The 27,424-nt window shown below is 47.1% G+C and overlaps 2 protein-coding genes across 3 annotated transcripts in view; one reads left to right on the top strand and one right to left on the bottom strand.

The window, feature by feature from the left end:
* APOM (apolipoprotein M) overlaps nt 1–8,944 on the top strand; it is a 211,130-nt gene extending 202,186 nt beyond the window's left edge. For both annotated transcript variants that reach the window (XM_063935745.1, XM_063935744.1), the window contains exon 6: nt 8,864–8,944. In XM_063935745.1, the coding sequence (XP_063791815.1) occupies nt 8,864–8,883 (20 nt within the window). In that variant the 3' untranslated portion in view covers nt 8,884–8,944. The remainder of the gene's footprint in view (nt 1–8,863) is intronic.
* A 4,073-nt stretch (nt 8,945–13,017) lies between these two features.
* On the bottom strand, nt 13,018–25,247 carry C8H6orf47 (chromosome 8 C6orf47 homolog). The gene is made up of 2 exons (XM_063938119.1): nt 24,641–25,247; nt 13,018–17,691 (listed from the first exon to the last, which is right to left on the bottom strand). The coding sequence occupies exon 2, from the start codon at nt 17,689–17,691 to the stop codon at nt 17,008–17,010; it is 684 nt and encodes a 227-aa protein (XP_063794189.1). The 5' UTR covers nt 24,641–25,247; the 3' UTR covers nt 13,018–17,007.
* Nucleotides 25,248–27,424: the final 2,177 nt, after the last annotated feature.

Genomic DNA, 27,424 nt, shown 5'->3' with positions numbered 1-27,424 from the left:
TGTGTACATGTCATGGTGTAGTAGTGTGTGAGGGGAGACTGGCGCTGCTGCTGTCTGTACTGTACCTATGCTGTGTGTACATGTCATGGTGTATTAGTGTGTGAGGGGAGACAGGCACTGCTGCTGTGTGTACTGTACCTGTGCTGTGTATACATGTCATGGTGTAGTAGTGTGTGAGGGGAGACTGGCACTGCTGCTGTCTGTACTGTACCTGTGCTGTGTGTACATGTCATGGTGTAGTAGTGTGTGAGGGGAGACTGGCACTGCTTCTGTCTGTACTGTACCTGTGCTGTGACTACATGTCATGGTGTAGTAGTGTGTGAGGGGAGACTGGCACTGCTGCTGTCTGTACTGTACCTGTGCTGTGTATACATGTCATGGTGTAGTAGTGTGTGAGGTGAGACTGGCACTGCTGCTGTCTTTACTGTACCTGTGCTGTGTGAACATGTCATGGTGTAGTAGTGTGTGAGGGGAGACTGGCACTGCTTCTGTCTATACTGTACCTGTGCTGTGTGTACATGACATGGTGTAGTAGTGTGTGAGGGGAGACTGGCACTGCTGCTGTCTGTACTGTACCTGTGCTGTGCGTACATGTCATGGTGTAGTAGTGTGTGAGGGGAGACTGGCACTGCTGCTGTCTGTACTGTACCTGTGCTGTGTATACATGTCATGGTGTAGTGTGTGAGAGGAGACTGGCAGTGCTGCTGTCTGTACTGTACCTGTGCTGTGTATACATGTCATGGTGTAGTAGTGTGTGAGGAGGAGACTGGCACTGCTGCTTTCTGTACTGTACCTGTGCTGTGTATACATGTCATGGTGTAGTAGTGTGTGAGGTGAGACTGGCACTGCTGCTGTCTGTACTGTACCTGTACTGTGTGTACATGTCATGGTGTAGTAGTGTGTGAGGAGGAGACTGGCACTGCTGCTGTCTGTACTGTACCTGTGCTGTGTATACATGTCATGGTGTAGTAGTGTGTGAGGGGATACTGGCACTGCTGCTGTCTGTACTGTACCTGTGCTGTGTATACATGTCATGGTGTAGTAGTGTGTGAGAGGAGACTGGCACTCCTGCTGTGTGTACTGTACCTGTGCTGTGTATACATGTCATGGTGTAGTAGTGTGTGAGGAGGAGACTGGCACTTCTGCTGTCTGTACTGTACCTGTGCTGTGTATACATGTCACGGTGTAGTAGTGTGTGAGGAGGAGACTGGCACTGCTGCTGTCTGTACTGTAACTGTGCTGTGTGTACATGTCATGGTGTAGTAGTGTGTGAGAGGAGACTGGCACTGCTGCTGTCTGTACTGTACCTGTGCTGTGTATACATGTCATGGTGTAGCTTTGTGTGAGGAGGAGATGGGCACTGCTGCTGTCTGTACTGTACCTGTGCTGTGTATACATGTCATGGTGTAGTAGTGTGTGAGGAGGAGACTGGCACTGCTGCTGTCTGTACTGTACCTGTGCTGTGTATACATGTCATGGTGTAGTAGTGTGTGAGGAGGAGACTGGCAGTGCTGCTGTCTGTACTGTACCTGTGCTGTGTATACATGTCATGGTGTAGTAGTGTGTGAGGAGGAGACTGGCACTGCTGCTTTCTGTACTGTACCTGTGCTGTGTGTACATGTCATGGTGTAGTAGTGTGTGAGGAGGAGACTGGCAGTGCTGCTGTCTGTACTGTACCTGTGCTGTGTATACATGTCATGGTGTAGTAGTGTGTGAGGGGATACTGGCACTGCTGCTGTCTGTACTGTACCTGTGCTGTGTATACATGTCATGGTGTAGTAGTATGTGAGAGGAGACTGGCACTCCTGCTGTGTGTACTGTACCTGTGCTGTGTATACACGTCATGGTGTAGTAGTGTGTGAGGAGGAGACTGGCACTGCTGCTGTCTGTACTGTAACTGTGCTGTGTGTACATGACATGGTGTAGTAGTGTGTGAGGGGAGACTGGCACTGCTGCTGTCTGTACTGTACCTGTGCTGTGTATATATGTCATGGTGTAGTAGTGTGTGAGGAGGAGACTGGCACTGCTGCTGTCTGTACTGTACCTGTGCTGTGTGTACATGTCATGGTGTAGTAGTGCGTGAGAGGAGACTGGCACTGCTGCTGTCTGTACTGTACCTGTGCTGTGTATACATGTCATGGTGTAGTAGTGTGTGAGGAGGAGACTGGCACTGCTGCTGTCTGTACTGTACCTGTGCTGTGTATACATGTCATGGTGTAGTAGTGTGTGAGGGGAGACTGGCACTGCTGCTGTCTGTACTGTACCTGTGCTGTGTATACATGCCATGATGTAGTAGTGTGTGAGGGGAGACTGGCACTGCTGCTGTCTGTACTGTACCTGTGCTGTGTATACATGCCATGATGTAGTAGTGTGTGAGGGGAGACTGGCACTGCTGATGTCTGTACTGTACCTATGCTGTGTATACATGCCATGATGTAGTAGTGTGTGAGGTGAGACTGGCACTGCTGCTGTCTGTACTGTACCTGTGCTGTGTATACATGTCATGGTGTAGTAGTGTATGAGGTGAGACTGGCACTGCTGCTGTCTGTACTGTACCTGTGCTGTGTATACATGTCATGGTGTAGTAGTGTATGAGGTGAGACTGGCGCTGCTGCCGTCTGTACTGTACCTGTGCTGTGTGTACATGTCATGGTGTAGTAGTGTGTGAGAGGAGACTGGCACTGCTGCTGTCTGTACTGTACCTGTGCTGTGTATACATGTCATGGTGTAGTAGTGTGTGAGGAGGAGACTGGCACTGCTGCTGTCTGTACTGTACAGGTGCTGTGTGTACATGTCATGGTGTAGTAGTGTGTGAGGAGGAGACTGGCACTGCTGCTGCTGTCTGTACCTGTGCTGTGTATACATGTCATGGTGTAGTAGTGTATGAGGTGAGACTGGCGCTGCTGCCGTCTGTACTGTACCTGTGCTGTGTGTACATGTCATGGTGTAGTAGTGTGTGAGAGGAGACTGGCACTGCTGCTGTCTGTACTGTACCTGTGCTGTGTGTACATGTCATGGTGTAGTAGTATGTGAGGGGAGACTGGCACTGCTGCTGTCTGTACTGTGCCTTTGCTGTGTGTACATCTCATGGTGTAGTAGTGTGTGAGGTGAGACTGGTACTGGTGCTGTCTGTACTGTGCCTTTGCTGTGTGTACATCTCATGGTGTAGTAGTGTATGAGGTGAGACTGGCGCTGCTGCCGTCTGTACTGTACCTGTGCTGTGTGTACATGTCATGGTGTAGTAGTGTGTGAGAGGAGACTGGCACTGCTGCTGTCTGTACTGTAACTGAGCTGTGTATACATGTCATGGTGTAGTAGTGTGTGAGGGGAGACTGGCACTGTTGCTGTCTGTACTGTACCTGTGCTGTGTATACATGTCATGGTGTAGTAGTGTGTGAGGGGAGACTGGCACTGCTGCTGTCTGTACTGTACCTGTGCTGTGTATATATGTCATGGTGTAGTAGTGTGTGTGAGGAGACTGGCACTGATGCTGTCTGTACTGTACCTGTGCTGTGTACATGTCATGGTGTAGTAGTGTGTGAGGAGGAAACTGGTACTGCTGCTGTCTGTACTGTACCTGTGCTGTGTATACATGTCATGGTGTAGTAGTGTGTGAGGAGGAGACTGGCACTGCTGCTGTGTGTACTGTACCTGTGCTGTGTATACATGTCATGGTGTAGTAGTGTGTGAGGAGGAGACTGGTACTGCTGCTGTCTGTACTGTACCTGTGCTGTGTATACATGTCATGGTGTAGTAGTGTGTGAGGAGGAGACTGGCACTGCTGCTGTGTGTACTGTACCTGTGCTGTGTGTACATGTCATGGTGTAGTAGTGTGTGAGGAGGAAACTGGCACTGCTGCTGTCTGTACTGTACCTGTGCTGTGTGTACATGTCATGGTGTAGTAGTGTGTGAGGAGGAGACTGGCACTGCTGCTGTCTGTACTGTACTGTACCTGTGCTGTGTGTACATGTCATGGTGTAGTAGTGTGTGAGGAGGAGACTGGCACTGCTGCTGTCTGTACTGTACTGTACCTGTGCTGTGTATACATGTCATGGTGTAGTAGTGTGTGAGGAGGAGACTGGCACTGCTGCTGTGTGTACTGTACCTGTGCTGTGTGTACATGTCATGGTGTAGTAGTGTGTGAGGAGGAGACTGGTACTGCTGCTGTCTGTACTGTACCTGTGCTGTGTGTACATGTCATGGTGTAGTAGTGTGTGAGGGGAGACTGGCACTGCTGCTGTCTGTACTGTACCTGTGCTGTGTGTACATGTCATGGTGTAGTAGTGTGTGAGGAGGAGACTGGCACTGCTGCTGTCTGTACTGTACCTGTGCTGTGTATACATGTCATGGTGTAGTAGTGTGTGAGAGGAGACTGGCACTGCTGCTGTGTGTACTGTACCTGTGCTGTGTGTACATGTCATGGTGTAGTAGTGTGTGAGAGGAGACTGGCACTGCTGCTGTCTGTACTGTACCTGTGCTGTGTATACATGTCATGGTGTAGTAGTGTGTGAGAGGAGACTGGCACTGCTGCTGTCTGTACTGTACCTGTGCTGTGTATGCATGTCATGGTGTAGTAGTGTGTGAGAGGAGACTGGCACTGCTGCTGTGTGTACTGTACCTGTGCTGTGTGTACATGTCATGCTGTAGTAGTGTGTGAGGAGGAGACTGGCACTGCTGCTGTGTGTACTGTACCTGTGCTGTGTGTACATGTCATGCTGTAGTAGTGTGTGAGGAGGAGACTGGCACTGCTGCTGTCTATACTGTACCTGTGCTGTGTATACATGTCATGGTGTAGTAGTGTGTGAGGAGGAGACTGGCACTGCTGCTGTCTGTACTGTACCTGTGCTGTGTATACATGTCATGGTGTAGTATTGTGTGAGGGGGGGACTGGCACTGCTGCTGTCTGTACTATACCTGTGCTGTGTATACATGTCATGGTGTAGTAGTGTGTGAGGGGGGGACTGGCACTGCTGCTGTCTGTACTGTACCTGTGCTGTGTACATGTCATGGTGTAGTAGTGTGTGAGGAGGAGACTGGCACTGCTGCTGTCTGTACTGTACCTGTGCTGTGTATACATGTCATGGTGTAGTAGTGTGTGAGGGGAGACTGGCACTGATGCTGTCTGTACTGTACCTGTGCTTTGTGTACATGTCATGGTGTAGTAGTGTGTGAGGAGGAAACTGGCACTGCTGCTGTCTGTACTGTACCTGTGCTGTGTGTACATGTCATGGTGTAGTAGTGTGTGAGGAGGAGACTGGCACTGCTGCTGTCTGTACTGTACCTGTGCTGTGTATACATGTCATGGTGTAGTAGTGTGTGAGGAGGAGACTGGTACTGCTGCTGTCTGTACTGTACCTGTGCTGTGTGTACATGTCATGGTGTAGTAGTGTGTGAGGGGAGACTGGCACTGCTGCTGTCTGTACTGTACCTGTGCTGTGTGTACATGTCATGGTGTAGTAGTGTGTGAGGAGGAGACTGGCACTGCTGCTGTCTCTCCTGTACCTGTGCTGTGTATACATGTCATGGTGTAGTAGTGTGCGAGGAGGAGACTGGCACTGATGCTGTCTGTACTGTACCTGTGCTGTGTATACATGTCATGGTGTAGTAGTGTGCGAGGAGGAGACTGGCACTGCTGCTGTCTGTACTGTACCTGTGCTGTGTATACAATATACATGTCATGGTGTAGTAGTGTGTGAGGAGGAGACTGGCACTGCTGTCTGTACTGTACCTGTGCTGTGTATACATGTCATGGTGTCGTAGTGTGTGAGAGGAGACTGGCGCTGCTGCTGTCTGTACTGTACCTGTGCTGTGTGTACAGGTCATGGTGTAGTAGTGTGTGATGAGGAGACTGGCACTGCTGCTGTCTGTACTGTACCTGTGCTGTGTATACATGTCATGGTGTAGTAGTGTGTGAGAGACTGGCGCTGCTGCTTTGTGTACTGTACCTGTGCTGTGTGTACATGTCATGGTGTAGTAGTGTGTGAGAGGAGACTGGCACTGATGCTGTCTGTACTGTACCTGTGCTGTGTATACATGTCATGGTGTAGTAGTGTGTGAGGGGAGACTGGCACTGCTGCTGTGTGTACTGTACCTGTGCTGTGTATACATGTCATGGTGTAGTAGTGTGTGAGGGGAGACTGGCACTGCTGATGTCTGTACTGTACCTGTGCTGTGTATACATGTCATGGTGTAGTAGTGTGTGAGGGGAGACTGGCACTGCTGCTGTGTGTACTGTACCTGTGCTGTGTGTACATGTCATGGTGTAGTAGTGTGCGAGAGGAGACTGGCACTGCTGCTGTCTGTACTGTACCTGTGCTGTGTGTACATGTCATGGTGTAGTAGTGTGTGAGGGGAGACTGGCACTGCTGCTGTCTGTACTGTACCTGTGCTGTGTATACATGTCATGGTGTAGTAGTGTGTGAGGAGGAGACTGGCACTGCTGCTGTGTGTACATGTCATGGTGTAGTAGTGTGAGGAGGAGACTGGCACTGCTGCTGTCTGTACTGTACCTGTGCTGTGTATACATGTCATGGTGTAGTAGTGTGTGAGGAGGAGACTGGCACTGCTGCTGTCTGTACTGTACCTGTGCTGTGTATACATGTCATGGTGTAGTAGTGTGTGAGGAGGAGACTGGCACTGCTGCTGTCTGTACTGTACCTGTGCTGTGTATACATGTCATGGTGTAGTAGTGTGTGAGAGGAGACTGGCACTGCTGCTGTGTGTACTGTACCTGTGCTGTGTGTACATGTCATGGTGTAGTAGTGTGGGAGGAGGAGACTGGCACTGCTGCTGTCTGTACTGTACCTGTGCTGTGTATACATGTCATGGTGTAGTAGTGTGTGAGGAGGAGACTGGCACTGCTGCTGTCTGTACTGTACCTGTGCTGTGTATACATGTCATGGTGTAGTAGTGTGTGAGGGGGGGACTGGCACTGCTGCTGTCTGTACTATACATGTGCTGTGTATACATGTCATGGTGTAGTAGTGTGTGAGGGGGGGACTGGCACTGCTGCTGTCTGTACTGTACCTGTGCTGTGTACATGTCATGGTGTAGTAGTGTGTGAGGAGGAGACTGGCACTGCTGCTGTCTGTACTGTACCTGTGCTGTGTATACATGTCATGGTGTAGTAGTGTGTGAGGAGGAGACTGGCACTGCTGCTGTCTGTACTGTACCTGTGCTGTGTATACATGTCATGGTGTAGTAGTGTGTGAGAGGAGACTGGCACTGCTGCTGTCTGTACTGTACCTGTGCTGTGTATACATGTCATGGTGTAGTAGTGTGTGAGGGGAGACTGGCACTGCTGCTGTCTGTACTGTACCTGTGCTGTGTATACATGTCATGGTGTAGTAGTGTGTGAGAGGAGACTGGCACTGCTGCTGTCTGTACCTGTGCTGTGTATACATGTCATGGTGTAGTAGTGTGTGAGAGGAGACTGGCACTGCTGCTGTCTGTACTGTACCTGTGCTGTGTATACATGTCATGGTGTAGTAGTGTGTGAGGAGGAGACTGGCACTACTGCTGCTGTATGTACTGTACCTGTGCTGTGTGTACATGTCATGGTGTAGTAGTGTGTGAGGGGAGACTGGCACTGCTGCTGTCTGTACTGTACCTGTGCTGTGTGTACATGTCATGGTGTAGTAGTGTGAGAGGAGACTGGCACTGCTGCTGTCTGTACTGTACCTGTGTGTACATGTCATGGTGTAGTAGTGTGTGAGAGGAGACTGGCACTGCTGCTCTCTGTACTGTACCTGTGCTGTGTATACATGACATGGTGTAGTAGTGTGTGAGAGGAGACTGGCACTGCTGCTGTCTGTACTGTACCTGTGCTGTGTATACATGTCATGGTGTAGTAGTGTGTGAGGGGAGACTGGCACTGCTGCTGTCTGTACTGTACCTGTGCTGTGTACATGTCATGGTGTAGTAGTGTGTGAGGGGAAATCGGCACTGCTGCTGTCTGTACTGTACCTGTGCTGTGTGTACATGTCATGGTGTAGTAGTGTGTGAGGAGGAGACTGGCACTGCTGCTGTCTGTACTGTACCTGTGCTGTGTATACATGTCATGGTGTAGTAGGGTGTGAGGAGGAGACTGGCACTGCTGCTGTCTGTACTGTACCTGTGCTGTGTATACATGTCATGATGTAGTAGTGTGTGAGGAGGAGACTGGCGCTGCTGCTGTCTGTACTGTACCTGTGCTGTGTGTACATGTCATGGTGTAGTAGTGTGTGAGGGGAGACTCGCACTGCTGCTGTCTGTACTGTACCTGTGCTGTGTGTACAGGTCATGGTGTAGTAGTGTGTGAGGGGAGACTGGCACTGCTGCTGTCTGTACTGTACCTGTGCTGTGTATACATGTCATGGTATAGAAGTGTGTGAGGAGGAGACTGGCACTGCTGCTGTCTGTACTGTACCTGTGCTGTGTATACATGTCATGGTATAGAAGTGTGTGAGGAGGAGACTGGCACTGCTGCTGTCTGTACTGTACCTGTGCTGTGTATACATGTCATGGTGTAGTAGTGTGTGAGGAGGAGACTGGTGCTGCTGCTGTCTGTACTGTACCTGTGCTGTGTGTACATGTAATGGTGTAGTAGTGTGTGAGGAGGAGACTAGCACTGCCGCTGCCTGTACTGTACCTGTGCTGTGTATACATGTCATGGTGTAGTAGTGTGTGAGGAGGAGACTGGTGCTGCTGCTGTCTGTACTGTACCTGTGCTGTGTGTACATGTCATGGTGTAGTAGTGTGTGAGGGGAGACTGGCACTGCTGCTGTCTGTACTGTACCTGTGCTGTGCATCTATATAATGTTTTGTAGTGTGTGAAGTAATTGGCAATGACCTCACCCAATCCATTATCTATTTTATTTTTCAGAGATCTGCCATCTTACATAATGATCGTGGTATTTCGAAAGAAGATAGACAGAAATTAATTAATAAAAAGAATTTATATCTACATTGTGTGAGTGCATTGTTTCTTCATGTCTATACTAATTACCCGGGCCTAGATGTTGGAGGGGCCCAGGTCAGCTGCCCCTCTCCCTCCAGAGTATACATATACAGGCCGGCGCCTTCTACCCAGTGAAATCTTCGGGAAGACAGGCCCGCACATTGAAAGCAAAGACTGTGATAGAAATATCACTGGGAAGATGGTGCCGGCCGAGGTGGAGGTACACACTTCACACAAGCAAGGTAGGAAGTGGGTGCCCTCCCCCATGCCCCCTCCTGTACCCGTTGCATTAGAATGTTTCCTGTTATTTTCAAGGGGTGTGTACACCCGTTCTAGGCCGCACCCCCACAAACATTACCGGGTCCCAGCATGGCTCTCTACGTCCTAAGAAACACTTACTTGTCTGCTACATGGACAGATAATACATTTATTTCTAGTACCCCTATCATGTCTACCATGGAGACAGCCATTTTGTTGCAGGAGCCAGTAATCATGAGAATGCAACCTATACAAACAGCAGGAGCCAGGGCATTGGTTCCCAATGATTGATTAAAGTGCGTTTCTATAAGGAATAGTTTAGTCCTACGTTTCCCAAGCTCCACCATTACAGTCCAGGTATTAAGGATATCCATGTTTGAGCACAGGTGACTTAATAAGTACCATAACCAATTTGATTGAACTCAAACATAGATATCCTTAAAATCTGGACTGTAATAATGGAGTTTGGAAACTCTGGTTAAACCCATTAAAGGTTGCCTAGGTGCATTGACGTGTGGTCAAGTGAGGCAGTGAACCTTTGTATAATGGCCACATGAACCCTCGTGTTCATATATGTGTGTGTGTGTGTGTGTAAATCTGTCTCTGATACTAGCCAGTGCCTCCCCAGCCATTTACCTCACCGCACATCACTGCCTTGGTGCACCTGATATTTCTACACTGACATTAAATATATTAAAGAGCCATTAAACAAGTGGTTTTATTTTTTTATTATTATTTTTTAACAATGGCGTGTGTGGCACAAGAAAATCTATAGCAGATGAAACCACATTTGAAAGTGGAGAAATGCGTCAGTTTGTGGCTTCTGTGGTTATTTTTTGCGGGATATACATATGTTGCATTCTTTGTTCACATTGGATTGAAACAACTGTATGAATCTGCAGTGACAGTTTACTTTTTTTGCCTCATCGAGGTACATTGAATCTCTAAAACATAGAGCTCAGAGAAATGTTCCAAAGACTCTCTGCTCACAGCATATACCATGTGACTGTGGTTGCCAAGGTAATTACATAGCTTCTGCAGAATTGTTAATCATTAATACACTTCTTTTTTTTGTCACAGGACTGATTGCTGCTTTAAATAGTTATTTTTAACACTACTCTTTATCTTGTGGATTGATTTATTAATTGGAATATATCAGTACTGCTCATTTTTTTTATTGTTTAAGGTTAATTAAAAAAAGCTGTAATATCTATGGGTCTATGGGCCTAATTCAGACCTGATAGTAGCCGCGCCAACTTTTGCAGGGCAATGATCAGTAACACAGACATGTGGGGGGACGCCCAGCACAGGGCTAGTCTGTCCCGCATGTCAGGCCCGTCCCCCCTCCTCGCAGAAGTACAAAAGCATCACACAGCGGCCATGTTTTTTTACTTCAGGAGTAGCTCCTGGCCAGCCAGCTTTTGCGTGTTGGCCGGGAGCTACTCATCGCTGCCTGGGTCGCAGTGGCTGCGTGGGACGTTACGCAGCCGCTGCAGCCCGCCCCCGCATGGTCCGACCACGCCAGCGTTGGCCGGACCGCGCCCTCAAAACGCTGTGCCACCCCCTCCCGTCCAGCAAACGCCTCTATCAGGCAGAGGCGATCACTAGGCAACGACAGCCGTCGGCTGTCAGCCAAGCGCACTTTTAACCTGATCGCTGCGATGAGCGGCAGCGTGCGATCAGGTCAGAATGACCCCCTATGTACTAAGCCATAGAGAGAGGTAAAGTGGAGAGAGAGAAAGTAACAGCCAATCGGCTCCTAACTGCCATGTTACAGTCTGTGTTTGAAAAATGACAGCAGCTGGTACTTTTAACTTTCTCCACTTTCTCCAATGCTTAGTACAAAGACCCCATAGTCTTATACATCTAATTACTATATATAATATACAGATACATTTTAGCACAGATTGCTTTGTCCAAACTTTGCGGTCAAAGTGGATGCCTCAATTGTGCGTAGTAAATGTTACCTGGATTTATGGCAGTGCACATGTCATCCTACCCGTCCTGCTATTTCTGGAGTAAAATGCCCAGACCTGTCCGCACCAGAGAAGGAATCCTTGGAGAAGTGTACGTATACATCCTGACAGTCACTGCCCTTACATTAGTCAGATCTGACTCAGTTTCCTAATATATCACTGTCTGTCCCTATATGTCAGCTGCATCCATCTCACTGTGCTGATGCGTGTTCCTCCTGCTCTATATCCAGAGCAGCTACTGCTGTGCAACCCATGCACTGGTACATGGAGAGAGCAGATATACAGTAACTCAGAGACACCCTGTAGCTGGATAGTTTGGTCTACTTGCTGCATACAGGGCTAGGGCACTGGTGCCTTATTTTGCACCCAGGGATGGATGTACCAAACATCCTTCCATAGAAACAGTGGCGGATCCAGGAAGGGGGGGGCACTCGGGCCCGTGCCCCCCCTGTCATTTGTGGCTTCCGTCCGTCCCCCGCGCGGCGTCGGCGCCGCACAGGGAGATGACGGGCGCCCGCTGAGATTGTGTTACCAGCGGGCGCCCGTCTCCCTGCACAGCGGTAGCCGGAGGCAGGAGCTCAGTACTGAGCTCCGGCTTCCGGCGCTGTCACTGCGCCGTGCGCTATGGGAGAGACGTCAGTCATGACATCTCTCTCATAGTACTGAGGAGAGGACGCCAGCCAGAAGGAGGACTGCAGCGGCGCGGGAACGGGGCTCGGTAAGTATTATGTTTTTTTCTTCCTTAATGCAGCGGGGGCATCTCCTGGGGGAAACTACGGGGGGACATTACTACTGGGGGGGCACCAACAAGGGGCATTACTACTGGGGGGGGCATCAACAAGGGGCATTACTACTGAGGGGGGGCAGCTACTGGGGACATTATTACTGGGGGGCACCTACAGGGGGCATTACTACTTGGGGGCTAAACTACAGGGGCATTACTACTTGGGGGCTAAACTACAGGGGGAGCCAAACTACTGGGGGCATAACTACAGGGGCCAAACTATTGGGGGCATTACTACTTGGGGGCTAAACTACAGGGGGAGCCAAACTACTGGGGGCATAACTACAGGGGCCAAACTATTGGGGGCATTACTACTGGAGGCTAAACTATAAGGGGGGCATAACTACAGGGGCTAAACTGCAATGGGGCAAACTACAGGGGGGCATTACTACTGGTGGCTAAACTATAAGGGGGGCATAACTACAGGGGCTAAACTACAATGGGGCAAACTATAGGGGGGCATTACTACTGGTGGCTAAACTACTGGGGTCATAACTGCAGGGGCATTACCACTGGGGGCATAATGACTGGGGGCATTACTACAGGCAACATTACTACTGGGGGCAATACGGGCATTGCATAAGGGACACCACTACTATGGGGTCTATATAAGGGGCACTACCAGTACAGTGGACATTGCATAATGAGCGCTACAACTGTGGGCATTGTATAAGAAGCGCCACCTCACATGCACCGAAGCCGCACGCAAATGTACTTGCCCCTTCCATGGTGCCCCCCCTATCATTTTCTTCTGGATCCGCCCCTGCATAGAAACCACCAGTCCTGGCAGCTTACAGCGCAGACAGCGTTCAGAGCACATACTCCATGTCTGCTATTCTCCTGGCTTCAGTTTCAGCGGTGTTACCCTATTATACAGTGGTCCTGGGAAACACATTTGTTTTTACCTGAGCTCGGCAGTGGTGGAAATCAGTCCTGATCCTACAGGACATCTCTTGCAGTCCCCAGGAGAACCTTACATGTGACAGTGCAATGACAGGCACATACTATGGAGTAATAAACATTCCTCTGCATGGTAGTAATACATAATAAACAGTCTCGTGTCACCTCACTCTCCTGATTTAATAAATAAACATACACACACACACACACAGTAGCTTGTACGAGATGAATTTTAGGAGATAAAAAATAAGGAAAAATGAAAATGATAATGAATTCAAAGCTGGCCGAGCTCTGAGGCAAAGTTTTTCCATTTCCATCTGGGCCTGAACTCTAGCACAAAGTCAAGCAAAACATTTTACACAGAGTTCCCAAAAGCGGAATGTGGGCAGCCATCTTGTTATGTTATCTGTGGGCAGCCATCTTGTTATGCACAAAGCACATGTACAGTAGCTCTACTGCTGTTTGTAAGCTACCATCCGACCACCCGGTTACCAATTCCATACTCGGGGGGAGATGTATCAAAGCTTGGAGAGAGATAAAGTACCAGCCAATCGCCTTCTGTCATTTTTCTAGCCTGTAAAATGACTCGGGTGTGGTTCATAGGGTCGACCACACGTAGGTCGATAGTGTCTGGGTCGACAGTAACTAAGTCGACACCTAAAATAGGTTGACAGAAGCAATTAGGTTGACATGAGCACGGTCAACATGAGTTTTTTTTGTTTTGTTTTTTTGGTGTCGTTTTCTTCGTAGTGTGACCGGGAACCCCAATTAGTACACCGTGTCCCCGCACATGGCTCGTTTAGCTCGCCATGCTTCAGGCAAGGTTACCGTTCCCAATTGTAGTCCACGTGGATCGTAAATTATGAAAAAGTTAAAAAAAATTAAAAATATTGTTAAAAACTCATGTCGACCTAGAACATGTCGACCAATAGTGGTCGACCTAATGACCGGATACCAAATGACTATTAGCGGATTGGTTAAAGTACTTTATCTCTCTCCAATGTTTGACTCCACCCATCTGCCCAGTACCAGCATTACATTCTATACTCTCTACAACAGTGCTAGTCTTTCCAAACCAATATTCCCATCATTAGAAATGTCACTTTCTTATCTTTTAATGTCTAGTTAAATAACATAGCATAAAATGGCAAAACACACAATTTACATTTAAAATGAAAGCAAACATAAAACATTACAGACATCTTACATTTACCATTACATGTCGGAAAATGGAAGGAAACTGTTGCTATTGCTTTCTTGGCTACGCGAGTGGATGTGGGGCCTGACTGGTGTACGTTAATTCAATGGTTACGCACATCCCCGATGTGTGAATAGCGTCCAATAGCGATGTGTGAATCAGCCCCTTAGTGTCACCAAAGGAAGAGAGGTAGTCTGGAAACAGTCACTCAAACGTAAATTATGTACCTAGGCTTTTAGCTTATATTATATCAGAATACGGGTGCAAGGATTTAGCGGTGGGTTGGTGTACAGTCACTTTCCCAGTGTCATACAAAAGTAGGAGGGTGAAAATGTCCATTTGAGGCCTGTATGAATTCACTGTGAGATACCACCATCCATGACGTGGGAAAATCCTGTCAGAAAATGGCCGCTGCTATCCTGCAAGTGGTTATCTTGGTGAACAAAGCAACAGGAGTGTGTGCTCCAGCGCCTCAACCCAAGCCCCATATTGCCCTGCGAGTCCAATCTGGTGACCCACGTGAGGGGCCACCTTGGAACCAATGCATCTGCTAGGTGCTTCGAATGAATGGCTTGTATGTGACCAGGTGCTGCTACCTATGTGGCAAGGCCTCATTCAATAAATACAGGCTATTCAGATAGGTAAAAAAAACCATATATCCTCAGAGAGACTCCATACATGAGAAAAATAGCATGTCTAGCATGCTAATTAACCCTCAGTCAGGCACAGCTGGCATGACAGGCGCCACAAAGCTGTTCTCGCTCCCCTCTCCAAGTTTCTTCCTATCTCTAGGTGCTGTTCGAAACCCCCCTAGTCAGTTTTCCCGCCGCCTGCGTGGAGTGCAGTAGTGACCCTCCTGGCCTCTCAGGCACACTGCACCCAAACTCCGACGACTTTTGAAGGTTAGTTATTCCTTTTATTTTCATCTATTGTTTATTTTGCTCATTTTATGAATGAAAATTACAAAGGTTTTGGATATTTTGCGGAAATATGTAGGTTTGTCTAGGGTGACCTCTCAGGCACACTGCGCCCAAACCTATACTCATGTTTTCTTTTTTTTGCCTCAGATTTTCTGCTGAAATGGCACGTAAAACCTACGATTTCTCTCTTTGTACGTACTAATGAAGATCACTGATCACTTAAAGAGCGTGAGAATTGAGTTAATTAGGTGCTAATGATGATTTTCTAACAGGCGCCTGAGGTGTGCCTAACGGAGGGTTAATCCAGATAGTGATTTAATTACAGCCGCCACCAGGGTCCCTGCTCCAGTACTGGGAACCAGTGAGCAGTGCTATCTTGGAGCAGGGAGCTGATGGGAGAGGGGCAGAGGAAGGAATTGGCACACGCACACAGCGTGCTTTCAATCTGTCCCATGTCTGGCCAGCCAGGAGAGCAGAGCAAAAACATTATTGGGCTGACACAGAGTTGGCCGTACCCCAGCTTGCAGAGCGTTATCTTGCACAAATTTGCACTGCTCAGAGTTATAATGGGGCTTTCTTATGTTGTCATGTTCAGTAAAGGGGACATTCACACAAATGCGGACTACGCAGAGCTGGGTGTAAGAGAAATATGCCTCTTTGGTGGCGTACCGTTTGCTCCTAGTATAGGGTAGCTGCAGGCCCGCACTGAACACATCTCGAGATGCGTACAGCTCTGCGTTTTGGTGAATATACGTATTTGTTCTCTGAATGCCCAATTAACTTCCAACTCCGCATCAAAACGTTCAGAAGCTTGAACTTAATAAATATGTGACTTGTCAGTGTGAAAGTACCGTTTTAACTATTACTGCACATCTCCATTTTTCAGTTCTCTAGAAATGTTCTTACAGATCCCGTTCTGTACTAGTGATGGCCATCATTGGTCGATGATTTTATACCATCGACGGGAAGATATCGATGGCTAGATGCTGCGCATACGCAGACCTAACACAATGGGCCGCTAACGATTTCCCCATTGGTTGACAGGCATCCCTATTCTGTTTTCTCTGCTCGGATTTGACCCGGAGAATCAGGATATGATCAGTCCTGACCAGGGCCACATATAACAAAGACACAAACTTGGCACGTGACACAGGGCAATTCAGCAGTGCGTTTATATTGACCTGATCCTATTCCTTTTCCTTCAGTATTTTATGCCTCTTGGTCTTTCCCAGTTGCCCATTTTTCCATGTAAAAACAAACAAACTGAGGAGCTGGCGCTAGATAGTGGGGTACAAGCTTGTGCGGTGCGCATTTGCCAATTTAGGGCGTATTTGCCAGCAACACTTGGGGCACTGTGAACAATACATACAACCCTGGTTGTGACATAGTTCTGGCTCAGAATAAAAACTTTGATCCCTGAAGTGGTTCTGGATTCCCTGCACCATCGCTGATCCATGCTCCTGCCTACATTTGCAGCGGCACGTATCTTCGCTATCTATAAATACTTCCAAAACCTTAGCATCAAGTTTGCTGGTGCTAAATGGTCCCATCCCTCATGGCATAGTTCGTTTCTTTCTCTTTGATTTGAAGTGCATTATGGTCCGTACAGGAGTGCTACAAAAATCGCTCATTTTGGCTCAACTGATTCAATCTCACTCCATAAGGTAAAAATATAAAAGTACATACTGTATATAACATATCAATAATAATATAAATTATTGCCTACCAGTGTGATATCTCCTAAACATAGAGCCCCTCTAGTTAGGATGGATCCCCTATATACCTCACATACATATTGTTGTACATAAGTAAGCCCTATTATTAAAATGTATTCTCGTAGTCCACAGTCCCTTCATATTGTGGTGTGTCACTGTTATACGAACATGATTTCATTGGTTCCATCTCTCATGTTTTCTTTTCCTTGGACTGTGTTCCAAAAACTGGATGCCAAACTGGTATCTCTCAAAACAACATATAGGCTTTCATGTTGCCGTATTCAAATGGGGGGTGAGCTGAGCTCTCTTCAAGTCTATTCAGGCATTCCCTACTTCTTCTTCTTCTCCCTCACTTTCCCACTCATCATGGGAGTCCCCTTCATCCTCACTTCCACCAGCCCACCTATCCTCACCATGTTCCATCTCACCTTCAACCTCATCCTCCTCTTTCTCCGCCTCCTCATTTACAATGGCTTCTTCTTCCCCCTTCTCCTCTTCTCGCTCAGCCCTCAGGCTAACAATCAGCACCAACGTCTGTAAAATACCATAAAAGGAGGCCAACTGGACAATATATTCCTGGGCAAGCCACAGAAGGAGATACATGCCGTACGTTGTGGCCAAGAAAATAGCAAGTCCATGAATCCACAGCTTTAGGGCCCCTTGAAGGCCAAAGACATCCAACGTTATCCGAAACACAGGAGAAAAGAGCCACAGACATCCGGAAGCACAGAGGTCTATGATGTGATGGACCAAGTTGATGCAGATTTGAAAGTGTTCAATGTCAATGCTAGCATAAGAAGATTTGGGGTTGTCATCTCTTTTTCGGGAGGGAAGTAACAAGCGCAGAGTGTGTATACTTGGAAATGGGATCACAGGTAAATTCCAGCGTTTAGGTTTTTGGGGAGAGCATTCTGAATGTGATGGCGTACTTGGCGAGGAACCAAAGAGCTTGGAAAAGAAGGCTGGTGGAGATGGCCACTTCATAGAACGATGGAGGAACATCTACAGACGGGAAAAAGAGGAGGTGTCATGTAGAAGTTCAGTAACAAGTATCTGTGCAGACATGGAAAATCTGTGGGGCCCATTTATCAACGAGTTTTCAGCTATATAAAACTTGTTGCATATGATAAATGGTGCTCCAGCTAATCAGCTCCTAACTGTCATTTTTCAAACACATGAAAGTTGGGAGCGGATTGGCTGGAGCACCATCTATCTTATGCAATGCGTTTTAAATAGCTAAACCTCGCTGATATACGGGCACCTTATTTATGTATCATTTCATTACTTACATGTGCAGATGGGTTACATTTCTGTGACCGGCGGTCACAATAACGACGCCGGGATCCCGGCATCTGAAAATCCTGATGGTCGGCATGCCGACCAACAGGGACTATTCCCACTCATGGGTAACCACGACACCCATAGAGTGGGAATATAACCTGTGGTGAGCGCAGGCGAGCCACCGAGCCCGCAAGGGGCTTCGTTACGCTCGCCTACCCGCCGGCCATCCAACAGCCGGGAGACCGCCATCGGTATTGTGACTGGCAGTCTCCTGACCGCCAGTCACACATACCCAACGAATGCAGATAATGACTTAAAAAGAAATCTATGTTATATAAGAATGGTCACCGACTTCCCAAAGAAAGCACTATATATAGTAGTCATTATAAACAGTCTCTGTTAACCTAACACAATTCCATTTTATAGAGCACCTCTTGCTTACACATAGGCCCTCATTCCGAGTTGTTCACTTGCTAGCTGCTCTTAGCAGCCGTGCAAACGCTAAGCCGCCGCCCTCTGGGAGTGTATCTTAGCTTAGTAGAAGTGCGAACGAAAGGATCGCAGCGCTGCTACAAAAAAAAATGTGTCGTTTCAGAGCAGCTTGAGACCTACTCCTACCTTGCGATCACTTCAGACTATTTAGTTCCTGTTTTGACGTCACAAACACGCCCTGTGTTCGGCCAGCCACGCCTACGTTTTCCCAGCCACTCCCGCGTTTTTATTTGGCACGCCTGCGTTTTTTCACACACTCCCCGAAAACGGTCAGTAACCTCCCAGAAACACCCACTTCCTGTCAATCACTCTGCGGTCAGCAGTGCGACTGAAAAGCGTCGCTAGACCTTGTGTGAAACTGCAATGGCTTTTGTGAAAGTACGACGCGCGTGCGCATTGAGCCGCATACGCATGCGCAGAATTGCCATTTTTTGACCTAATCGCTGCGCTGCGAACGAAAGCAGCTAGCGAACAACTCAGAATGAGGGCCATAGTGAGCTTCAGTCATAAAACCGGAGATGGCCAATGCACAACGCAAGGTCTGGCGGGGCCATGCTCCCTGGATTTAGGTGGGTGCACCCAGATTTCTGCCAAAGCGCATTGATACACTGAGCAAAGTGTCAGGACATTTGTACAGCGCCAATGAGAGCAGTGCGGAAATGAGACCAGGATTACTGATATGACAGTGAAATAAGATATACAGGTGTGTACTTGTAGGAAGGGCCAATGTATAGGTGTATCCTTTGTTGTACACAGAGGTCACTTTCACTACACAAAAGGACTACATTTTGCATTAGCTGTGTGCAGGTGTACTCGTGCTGTAAATGTATCGGGACAAACTTCGCCAGGAGGGGTATGGGTCGTTGGGTCGACTCAACTTAGGTCGACATGCGTTAGGTCGACAGGTCGACCTGTACTAGATCGACAGGTGAAAAGGTCGAGTTTTTGGATTTTTTTTGGTGTCGTTTTCTTCGTAAAGTAACGGGAAACCCCAATTAGTGCACCGTGTCCCCGCGCATGGCTCGCTTCACTCGCCATGCTTCGGGCAAGGTACCTCGCTCTGCTACCGCTTCGCTCGGCACAGGTTACCGTTCCCAATCGTAGTCCACGTGGATCTTAAAGTATGAAAAAGTCCGAAAACTTATTAAAAAAACCACACAAAAACCTCTTGTCGGCCTTTTGACCTGTCGACCTAGTACAGGTCGACCTAATTACCATTTTTACCTAGATACCCTGTCGACCTATCGTGGTCGACTCAATGACAGTCGACCTACGTTGAGTCGACCTAACGACCGTATCCCACCAGGGGTAATTTCCTTATGGCATGTGCCCAATGTAAAGTAAACATTGCACACGGGCAGATTGCCACAGGATCTCCCAAGATCAGGAATACATAAGTTATGCTGACACTCAATATGCCGCAGGCATGATACGCAAATAGCTGTAATGTTTTTTTACAGCATTTTAACCGTGTGTACATTGTAACATTGAACATGATCGTAGAGCATCATCTTGAAAGTTATAGGCCCTCATTCCAAGTTGTTCGCTCGCTGCTAATTTTAGCAGAATTGCTAATGGGCTAAAATCCGGCAGTTCTGCGCATGCGTATGCATCTCAGTGCTATGCGAATTTACACAAAACTATGCTATTTTACTCACAGGCGAACAAAGCTTTTCAATCGCTCTGCTCATTGACAGGAAGTGGGTGTTTCTGGGCGGAAACTGGCCGTTTTCAGGGAGTGTGCTAAAAAATGCAGGCGTGCCAGGTAAAAACGCAGGAGTGGCTGGAGAAACGGGGGAGTGGCTGGTCGGACGCAGGGCGTGTTTGTGACGTCAAACCAGGAACTAAACGGACTGAGGTGATCGCAATCTAGGAGTAGGTCTGGAGCTACTCAGAAACTGCAAGGAAATTGCTTTCGTTAGCAATTATGCTAATATTAGCAGAATTGCTAATCTTTCGTTAGCAATTCTGCTATGCTAAGATACACTCCCAGAGGGCGGCGGCTTTATGTTTGCATTTCTGCTAAAAGTAGCTAGCGAGCGAACAACTCGGAATGAGGGCCATAATGTCCGATTAAAATTTGTGTAGAATTACAATTGTGTAGGTATTATGCCGTAAGCATATGGATTGTCCACATATTGAGTGTCACCATTACGGCTGCCTCCCCAACGGCATGCACCTTTATAGTCACTAGGCATCCGTGTTTTACACGCTGCGTCCAGGGGCTTCTGCCGTGTTGGATGGAAAGAGATTTAGCTTTGGGTGGGTTATATTTTTTCTGTGCTGGATAAATACTGGCTGCTTTTGCATGTAGTCTGTAAATACCGGACAGCTTTATTTTTACACTGCAATTTAGATGTCAGTTTGGACACACCCCACCCAAATCTGAACCTCTCTCTGCACATATTGCATCTGCCCCACCTGCAGTGCAGCATGCTTTTGCCCAGTTGCTTGCCTTTTTGCTTTATGTGTGGCTGGCTAATACGTCACAGTGTTTGTAGTAATGTCTGAATTTTGCGCCATGGTTGAGCACCCACAAAGCATCTGTCTCCAGTCGGGCACATACGCGCTTTTCTTTAGGTCACAATGAGACGTATCCCGTTACCCTTAGCTCATGGTTTCTGCGATGGCATCGGACTGGATATGCAAGAATTGTGGGCGCAAATACGCAGCTGCTATAAAAAATGTAATTTGCAGTGAAAACGGGGTAAATTACATTTCCTTCCCACTCAGAGTGCGCTTTATGAAAGACATCTGGACACCACTGATGTATAAAGTCATTATCAGCAGGCCGTGTGTATAGAGATGTAGCCAGCAGCGATGGGTACACACGTGAATACACATCGCAGCAACGACTGTATGCGGCAGGCTGCAACTGCCGGTGCCGTTAGATACAGCCAGGATGAGCACGGCTACATCTGTACATCCACTTGGCACTATTACTTTTATTCAATGCAACACACAACCTATCACGGCTGCCATTTGTTCCAGAAACACTTTTATATATATTTTAACGGCCACTTCTCTCCTGAAATGCCAGTGACTTCTGTATGTAAATAAGATGCCAGAACCAGCAGCACTTTGCGACCAGCCTGCTCTCAGAGTAGTCTGTGTCTGATTTATTCTCTTACTTTCCATAAGCAGTGCCAGGGGCCGACTTCATGACTGCAGTAAGAAAACAATCCGACAGACTAGATTCAGAGATGTGCGCTAATGCCACCGCAGCTGCAAATGTGTACACGGATACGGTGTGACTATATGCACATGCCGCAGCCAAGTGGATTTGTATCGAGACGTACCCCGGCGGCTCTGTGAGCCCCAGCGGCTGCATACAAAAATACAGCGTCAGTGGCTTGTTGGTTGATTATCCGCTACTGCGTAAAGGATTGCAGACGCAGGCTGAGACACACCCTGCTACCTAAACAGTCCCCGACTGTCAATCATTTTGCGGGAATCCTCTCTGCGACCGCCGTTGCAAGACCATCTGCGCAGTGCGACTCAGATGCATGCACAGTTTGACGATAATCGATGAACTGCAAAACATCAGATCTGTACACATCTCTGCATCAGGCAGTTCGATTTGTGGATATATTCTAACGGTTCAAAGAAAAAGAGAAAGATGGCCCCCGCTATTATAGGTTTGAGAACATGAAGGCGCAAGTAGAACAATTCATTTACACTATTACAAGAGCCATATACTGTAGACAACATAGAGGCACAGTATAGTGCTCCAGCTGGTATGTACTGTAGGCTGGAAGGGCATTATAATGGGCCCAAATTAAATAGCCCCCTATTTGCGGACACTCGCCCTATGCTGATGAGACAGGGGCTAAATTTAAAGTGGCAATTAGTTTTAAGGCAAATCCAACATGGTTTTACCTCAAAACTAATCGCCCCTTAATACTGTCTATACCCTACCATATCTCACCGATGCCTGTGGCCTATTACATTTGGGCCTTGTTGTCCAAAGCTGGAGACACACAGGCTACATGCCATGTGTATCGCTAACTCCTTATTTCAGAATTGCTTTTCTGGAGCAAATTTCTCATTTTGATATTACTATTAAATAGTCCCTGTATTGTAAATTATTAATAATCAAATGTTGGCAAATTTCGGGTACATTGATTGTAGTCAGCAGTAGTAATTCCAAGTTACCCCTGACGCTTTATGTCATCTCTACTAGAAATAATAGTTGGTAGCATCTCATTGCTACGTGTTACCCCCCACATAATTGAGATAAAGGGCATTTTAAACTTGCAGGTACTTCAAACAACAGAACAGACCGAGGCACATCACTGACATCACTGGAAGCGCACGTCTCACAAGAGAAGTGAGATTACAGATTTATCAGTGCAGGTGAAGGGTGACCATACACATAGGCCGATTCCAGTCAGCATCCAATCATAATTCCCGCCATGCTCGATAACGATCGGGGGACCATTATCTGAGATTGCGGTCATCTACGGCACACACGATGACGAATCCGGGCATTTGCAAGAATGTGTGTGGGATCCTTTGTGTTTACGGTACAGATTTGGATAAAAGAGGTGGGTTCTCTTGCCAGCGTGTCCCATATAAGCAATGGCAAAAGCTCCTTTTCGGTTTATGGGGGCGATTCAATCCCTTACTGTGTGCTGGTAATAATGGGTGCATGATGGAGCAATTCAATTGTTGATCCGATTTTAACGCTCATTACTTTAGATGGAGTAAGCGGTTTTACGCCGCTAAACCGGGTGCATTTGGGCGCTCCAAAACAATTGCATTGCTCCACTTGGAGCCCATTACTTAGCGGCGAGCAAAAAACAATTGTATCATTCCCTATGTGACTTTAAAATAAAAACAAAGGGCTAAATTTACTCCATTTTTGTCAAAGCACCCCGTGGATTGGTGGATTTGACCGACAGATATAATTCGGCAACAGAAACACATATTATACCAGTCCGGCATATAATTTATTTCTGTTGTTTTAAAACTATTGGCCAAAGACACTTATCAGCCAGACAGCTCTGTCAAACCGCAGATTAGTAAATCTTGTCCAAAAATCTTTATAGATATAGAAGGAAATTTTTAAAACTTAATTTTAATTCGAAATTGTAAAAAAAAAAAAAAAAAAAATTGCCTTATAATAATATGATAAAAGCTATAGTTATAACAACCTTTGTTTTGTGGGAATTTCTAATGTAAAAAAAAGGGGCCATTTTTCATATAATTACCCATAAAATCTAAATCTTCTGCTGGCCAGGATCCTGGGTTAAATAACCCTCTCTCTATACCAGGCCTGGCCAACCAGTGGCTCGCCAGCTGCTGCAAAACTACAGATCCCAGCATGCCCTGTCACAGTTTTAACATTCTCTAATAGAAAAACTGTGGCAGGGCATGCTGGAACTTGTAGTTTCACAACAGCTGGAGAGCCACTGGTTGGCCAGGCCTGCTCTATACCGTCCTACCCCACATTCTCCTATTCTATCACCACTTGTCCCCAGGCATTGTTAGATCAATGCGGGTGCTGGAAATTAAGCAACAGAGGTATAACGTCCCAGCTTGTTATTATGACTGGAGAACCCTGCTGGCGTGACACTAGGGTGGAATGAGGCTGGCATGCCCCAGCAGCGGGCGGTGCAGCCTCCTGACCCTTAGCTGCTGGGAGAGGTCACCAGTACATATAAATAGCCTTCTCTCTGCAGCAGGGCAGATTATGTAACTGAGAAATATGCTGCAGGGGCAGGAAGCAGTGGGGGTATATGGCAAGGCGGGCTCGCCAGTGAGAGCACACAGTTCATGTACAGAATCTACCACAAACTCACATTAATAATAATGCTCTGGGATTACAGTTCTGCAACATCTGGCTCTCCAGCTGTCACAGAACTACAAGCCTCAGCAAGCCCTGCCAACAATCACAAAAGCTGCAGACTGACAGGCACAGGCTGCTGGATAGTCTTAAGAACGGCACTTCCTATTGTCCCAGCCCAGACGGATGATCACTGTTGTATGATTACCGGGGTAACCTGGTATTTTGTGTAGAAAATACAAATATAAAGCACTTTGAGTCCTATTAGGAGAAAAGTGTTATATAAATACTATTATAGGTCTCAGGTCATTAGAAGTTGGATAAAGGAAAGCATTGGAGGGAATCGGGATGTTTCTGAGCACCCCTTAATGTCTGCTGTGGGTCACTCACCTTTCCTTGTGTTACCCCACGCTGCGGGGATAGATGCAATACTTCCTTCCAGGCGTCTGGGGTCTCGTGACCTCTCCTCCCGGCGTCCACTTTTAAATCATCCTTTCCTGCGCCTTCTTTCACTTTTCTCCGTATCGTCCGTCTCCACGTTATCCTTCTCTCTTCCGTTCCATCTACTTTTGTGAAAACGGGTTTTCCCTCTTTTGTTCGCTCTCCTTCCGATCCTCCGTCTCGGAGACGAGGCAGATACGTCCGTTCCTCTAGTAGCCTTCAGTTCCCACACACTTTCATTTCACTTACGTGGCGTCCCTCGGCTGTCATCGCCTCATCCTGCCATTCCCAGCTCTGCGGAGTCCTGATGTCTTGGCTGACATGTTCCCTCGCTCTCTCTCCCCAATACCTTGTTCTGCCAGGGGGAGGGAGCTGAGAAAGGTGCTTTTCAAACAGGATAGGTGCGGTCTCTGCCTCCCTCCTCTTCCTCGTTGCTCTGCCTCATAGCCCCGGAATTCCAAAAAGGGTGCAGCTGCTACGGAAAGCCTTGTGGGACAGCCTCCAGACAATAGGGTTTTTGTGTGCTCTCCACCCACCGCTGACCATTTCCTGGTTGTTCCAGTTTTACAGCTCTCCCAAAAAAACAGACAACAAGGGGGAGGAGTGGACTCAGCTGAGAAACTGACCTCACTCCAAATTTGGAAATGCAAGTTGCAGGGTTCTAACCCAGTAATCATAGGGTTAATAATTGGGCAGACTAGAAATTGCAAGTCGTTCTTATCTGCCGGCAAATTCTATGCTGCTCTAAACTACTGCGATTCTAAGGGGCATATTTACTAATTACAGGATTTCTACACACAACTATAGTGTCCCCTCTATTTACAGCAATGTCACCCCGATGTATCGGGATCCGGTCTTTAGGTCGACAGTAAGTAGGTTGTCATGGTTTTTAGGTCGACACAACAAAAGGTAGACATGAGTTTTTCACATTTTTTTTACGTTTTCATACTTTACGAGCCACGTGGACTACAATTGGGAACGGTAACATGTGCCTAGCGGAGCGTGGCACCTTGCCCGAAGCTCGCGATGAGACACGGTGCACTAATTGGTGTTCCCAGTCACTGTACGGAGAAAACGATACCGCAAAAAGTAAAAAAACTGATGTCGACCAATAGTGGTCAACCTAGACACTGTCGACTGAACTCTGATCTACCTAATATACCACACCAATGTATCCGTTGCAGGGACAATGGCTCCAAAAGTGAATTGTTCAAAACAAAAACAGCGCTTTAATTCCAAATTCTAACACTGACTTGTCTGCAAACACAGCTTTATAGATGATATACTAGCAGTAAGATACACTCTACATAAGTCAGTATCACAATTCTGCTTTTCCCCATCGTATCTCTTCGCTACACAAAGAGAACAAAACATTAAAGATCTCTCAGTTTTATTAAATGAAAACTTTTGAAGAGAAGTGCAGCTGTTTGGTGATATTTGGAGTCCAACCCATTTACTGCGCTCCAGCAAATGTCACGCAGCATCCACTAGAGCACAGGTTCTCAAACTCGGTCCTCAGGACCCCACACAGTGCATGTTTTGCAGGTCTCCTCACAGAATCACAAGTGAAATAATTAGCTCCACCTGTGGACCTTTTAAAATGTGTCAGTGAGTAATTAATACACCTGTGCACTTGCTGGGTTACCTGCAAAACATGCACTGTGTGGGGTCCTGAGGACCGAGTTTGAGAACCACTGCACTAGAGGGCAGATATTCACAAAAATTAACCCCTTAAGCTCTGAGGTTCTCAAACTGCCCTGTAAGCACCAGAACAGGCCAGGTTTTAAGGCTGTGTTTAAGCACAGGTGACTTATTTAGTAACTCCATTCAATTAAGCAATCTGCTCACCAATAGATATCCTTAAACCCTGGACTGTAAAAACTGAGCATACACTATATAATTATCTGCCAGAGTTGACTGGTTGGAATGAGAATCTGGTAATGGAGAGGAAAAAAAAAAAAACTTACAGATCGACCATTTACTCCCAAACACAGGAAAACGGACATTCATACACATGAGTTAAATCCATAATTAAACCAATTTGTCTCGACAGGTTTTATCCATTTTCCAGAGTGTGGGAAGAAGTGGTCAATTGTATATTTTCTCTCCTCCATTACCAGATTTTCATTCCAACCAACCAGATAATTGTATAGTGCACAGGTTCTCAAACCCCATAGTGCATGTTTTGCAGGTAACCCAGCAGGTGCACAGGTGTATTAATTACTCACTGACAATTTAAAAGGTTCATAGGTGGTGCTAGTTATTTCACTTGGGATTCTGTGAGGAAACCTGCAAAACATGCACTGTGGGGTCCTGAGGACAGATTGAGAACCTGTGGTACAGGTAGTATATAACCAGCTTTAGGTGGACATGTACTAAACAGTAATAAAAGTGAAGTGAGCTAGTAGAGAAGTTGCCCATGGCAACCAATCAGCATTTATGTTACATCTCTAATTTGCATACTACACCATTGTACGGAGCAGCCGATTGGTTGCCATGGGAAATTTCTCCACTTTTATCACTGCTTAGTACATTCACCCCTTAGTGCAGTGTTTCCCAACCACGGCCCTCAAGGCACACCAACAGTCCTGGTTTTAGTGATATCCCTGCTTGAACACAGGTGACTTAAGTAGTAGCTCAGTTATTTTGATTTAACAATCTGTGCTGAAGACTGGATATCACTAAAACCTGCACTGTTGGTGTGCCTCAAGGACCGCAGTTGGGAATGCCTGC

This window comes from Pseudophryne corroboree, chromosome 8, assembly GCF_028390025.1.
Source record: "Pseudophryne corroboree isolate aPseCor3 chromosome 8, aPseCor3.hap2, whole genome shotgun sequence".
NCBI classification, from domain to species: domain Eukaryota; kingdom Metazoa; phylum Chordata; class Amphibia; order Anura; family Myobatrachidae; genus Pseudophryne; species Pseudophryne corroboree.
Note: the sequence above shows the minus strand (reverse complement) of the source record. Positions and strands in the feature narration are given on the sequence as shown.

Bases quoted from the DNA above. Each gene is read 5' to 3' on its own strand.
- C8H6orf47 (XM_063938119.1), bottom strand. From the start codon at position 17,691: ATGTTCCTCCATCGTTCTATGAAGTGGCCATCTCCACCAGCCTTCTTT.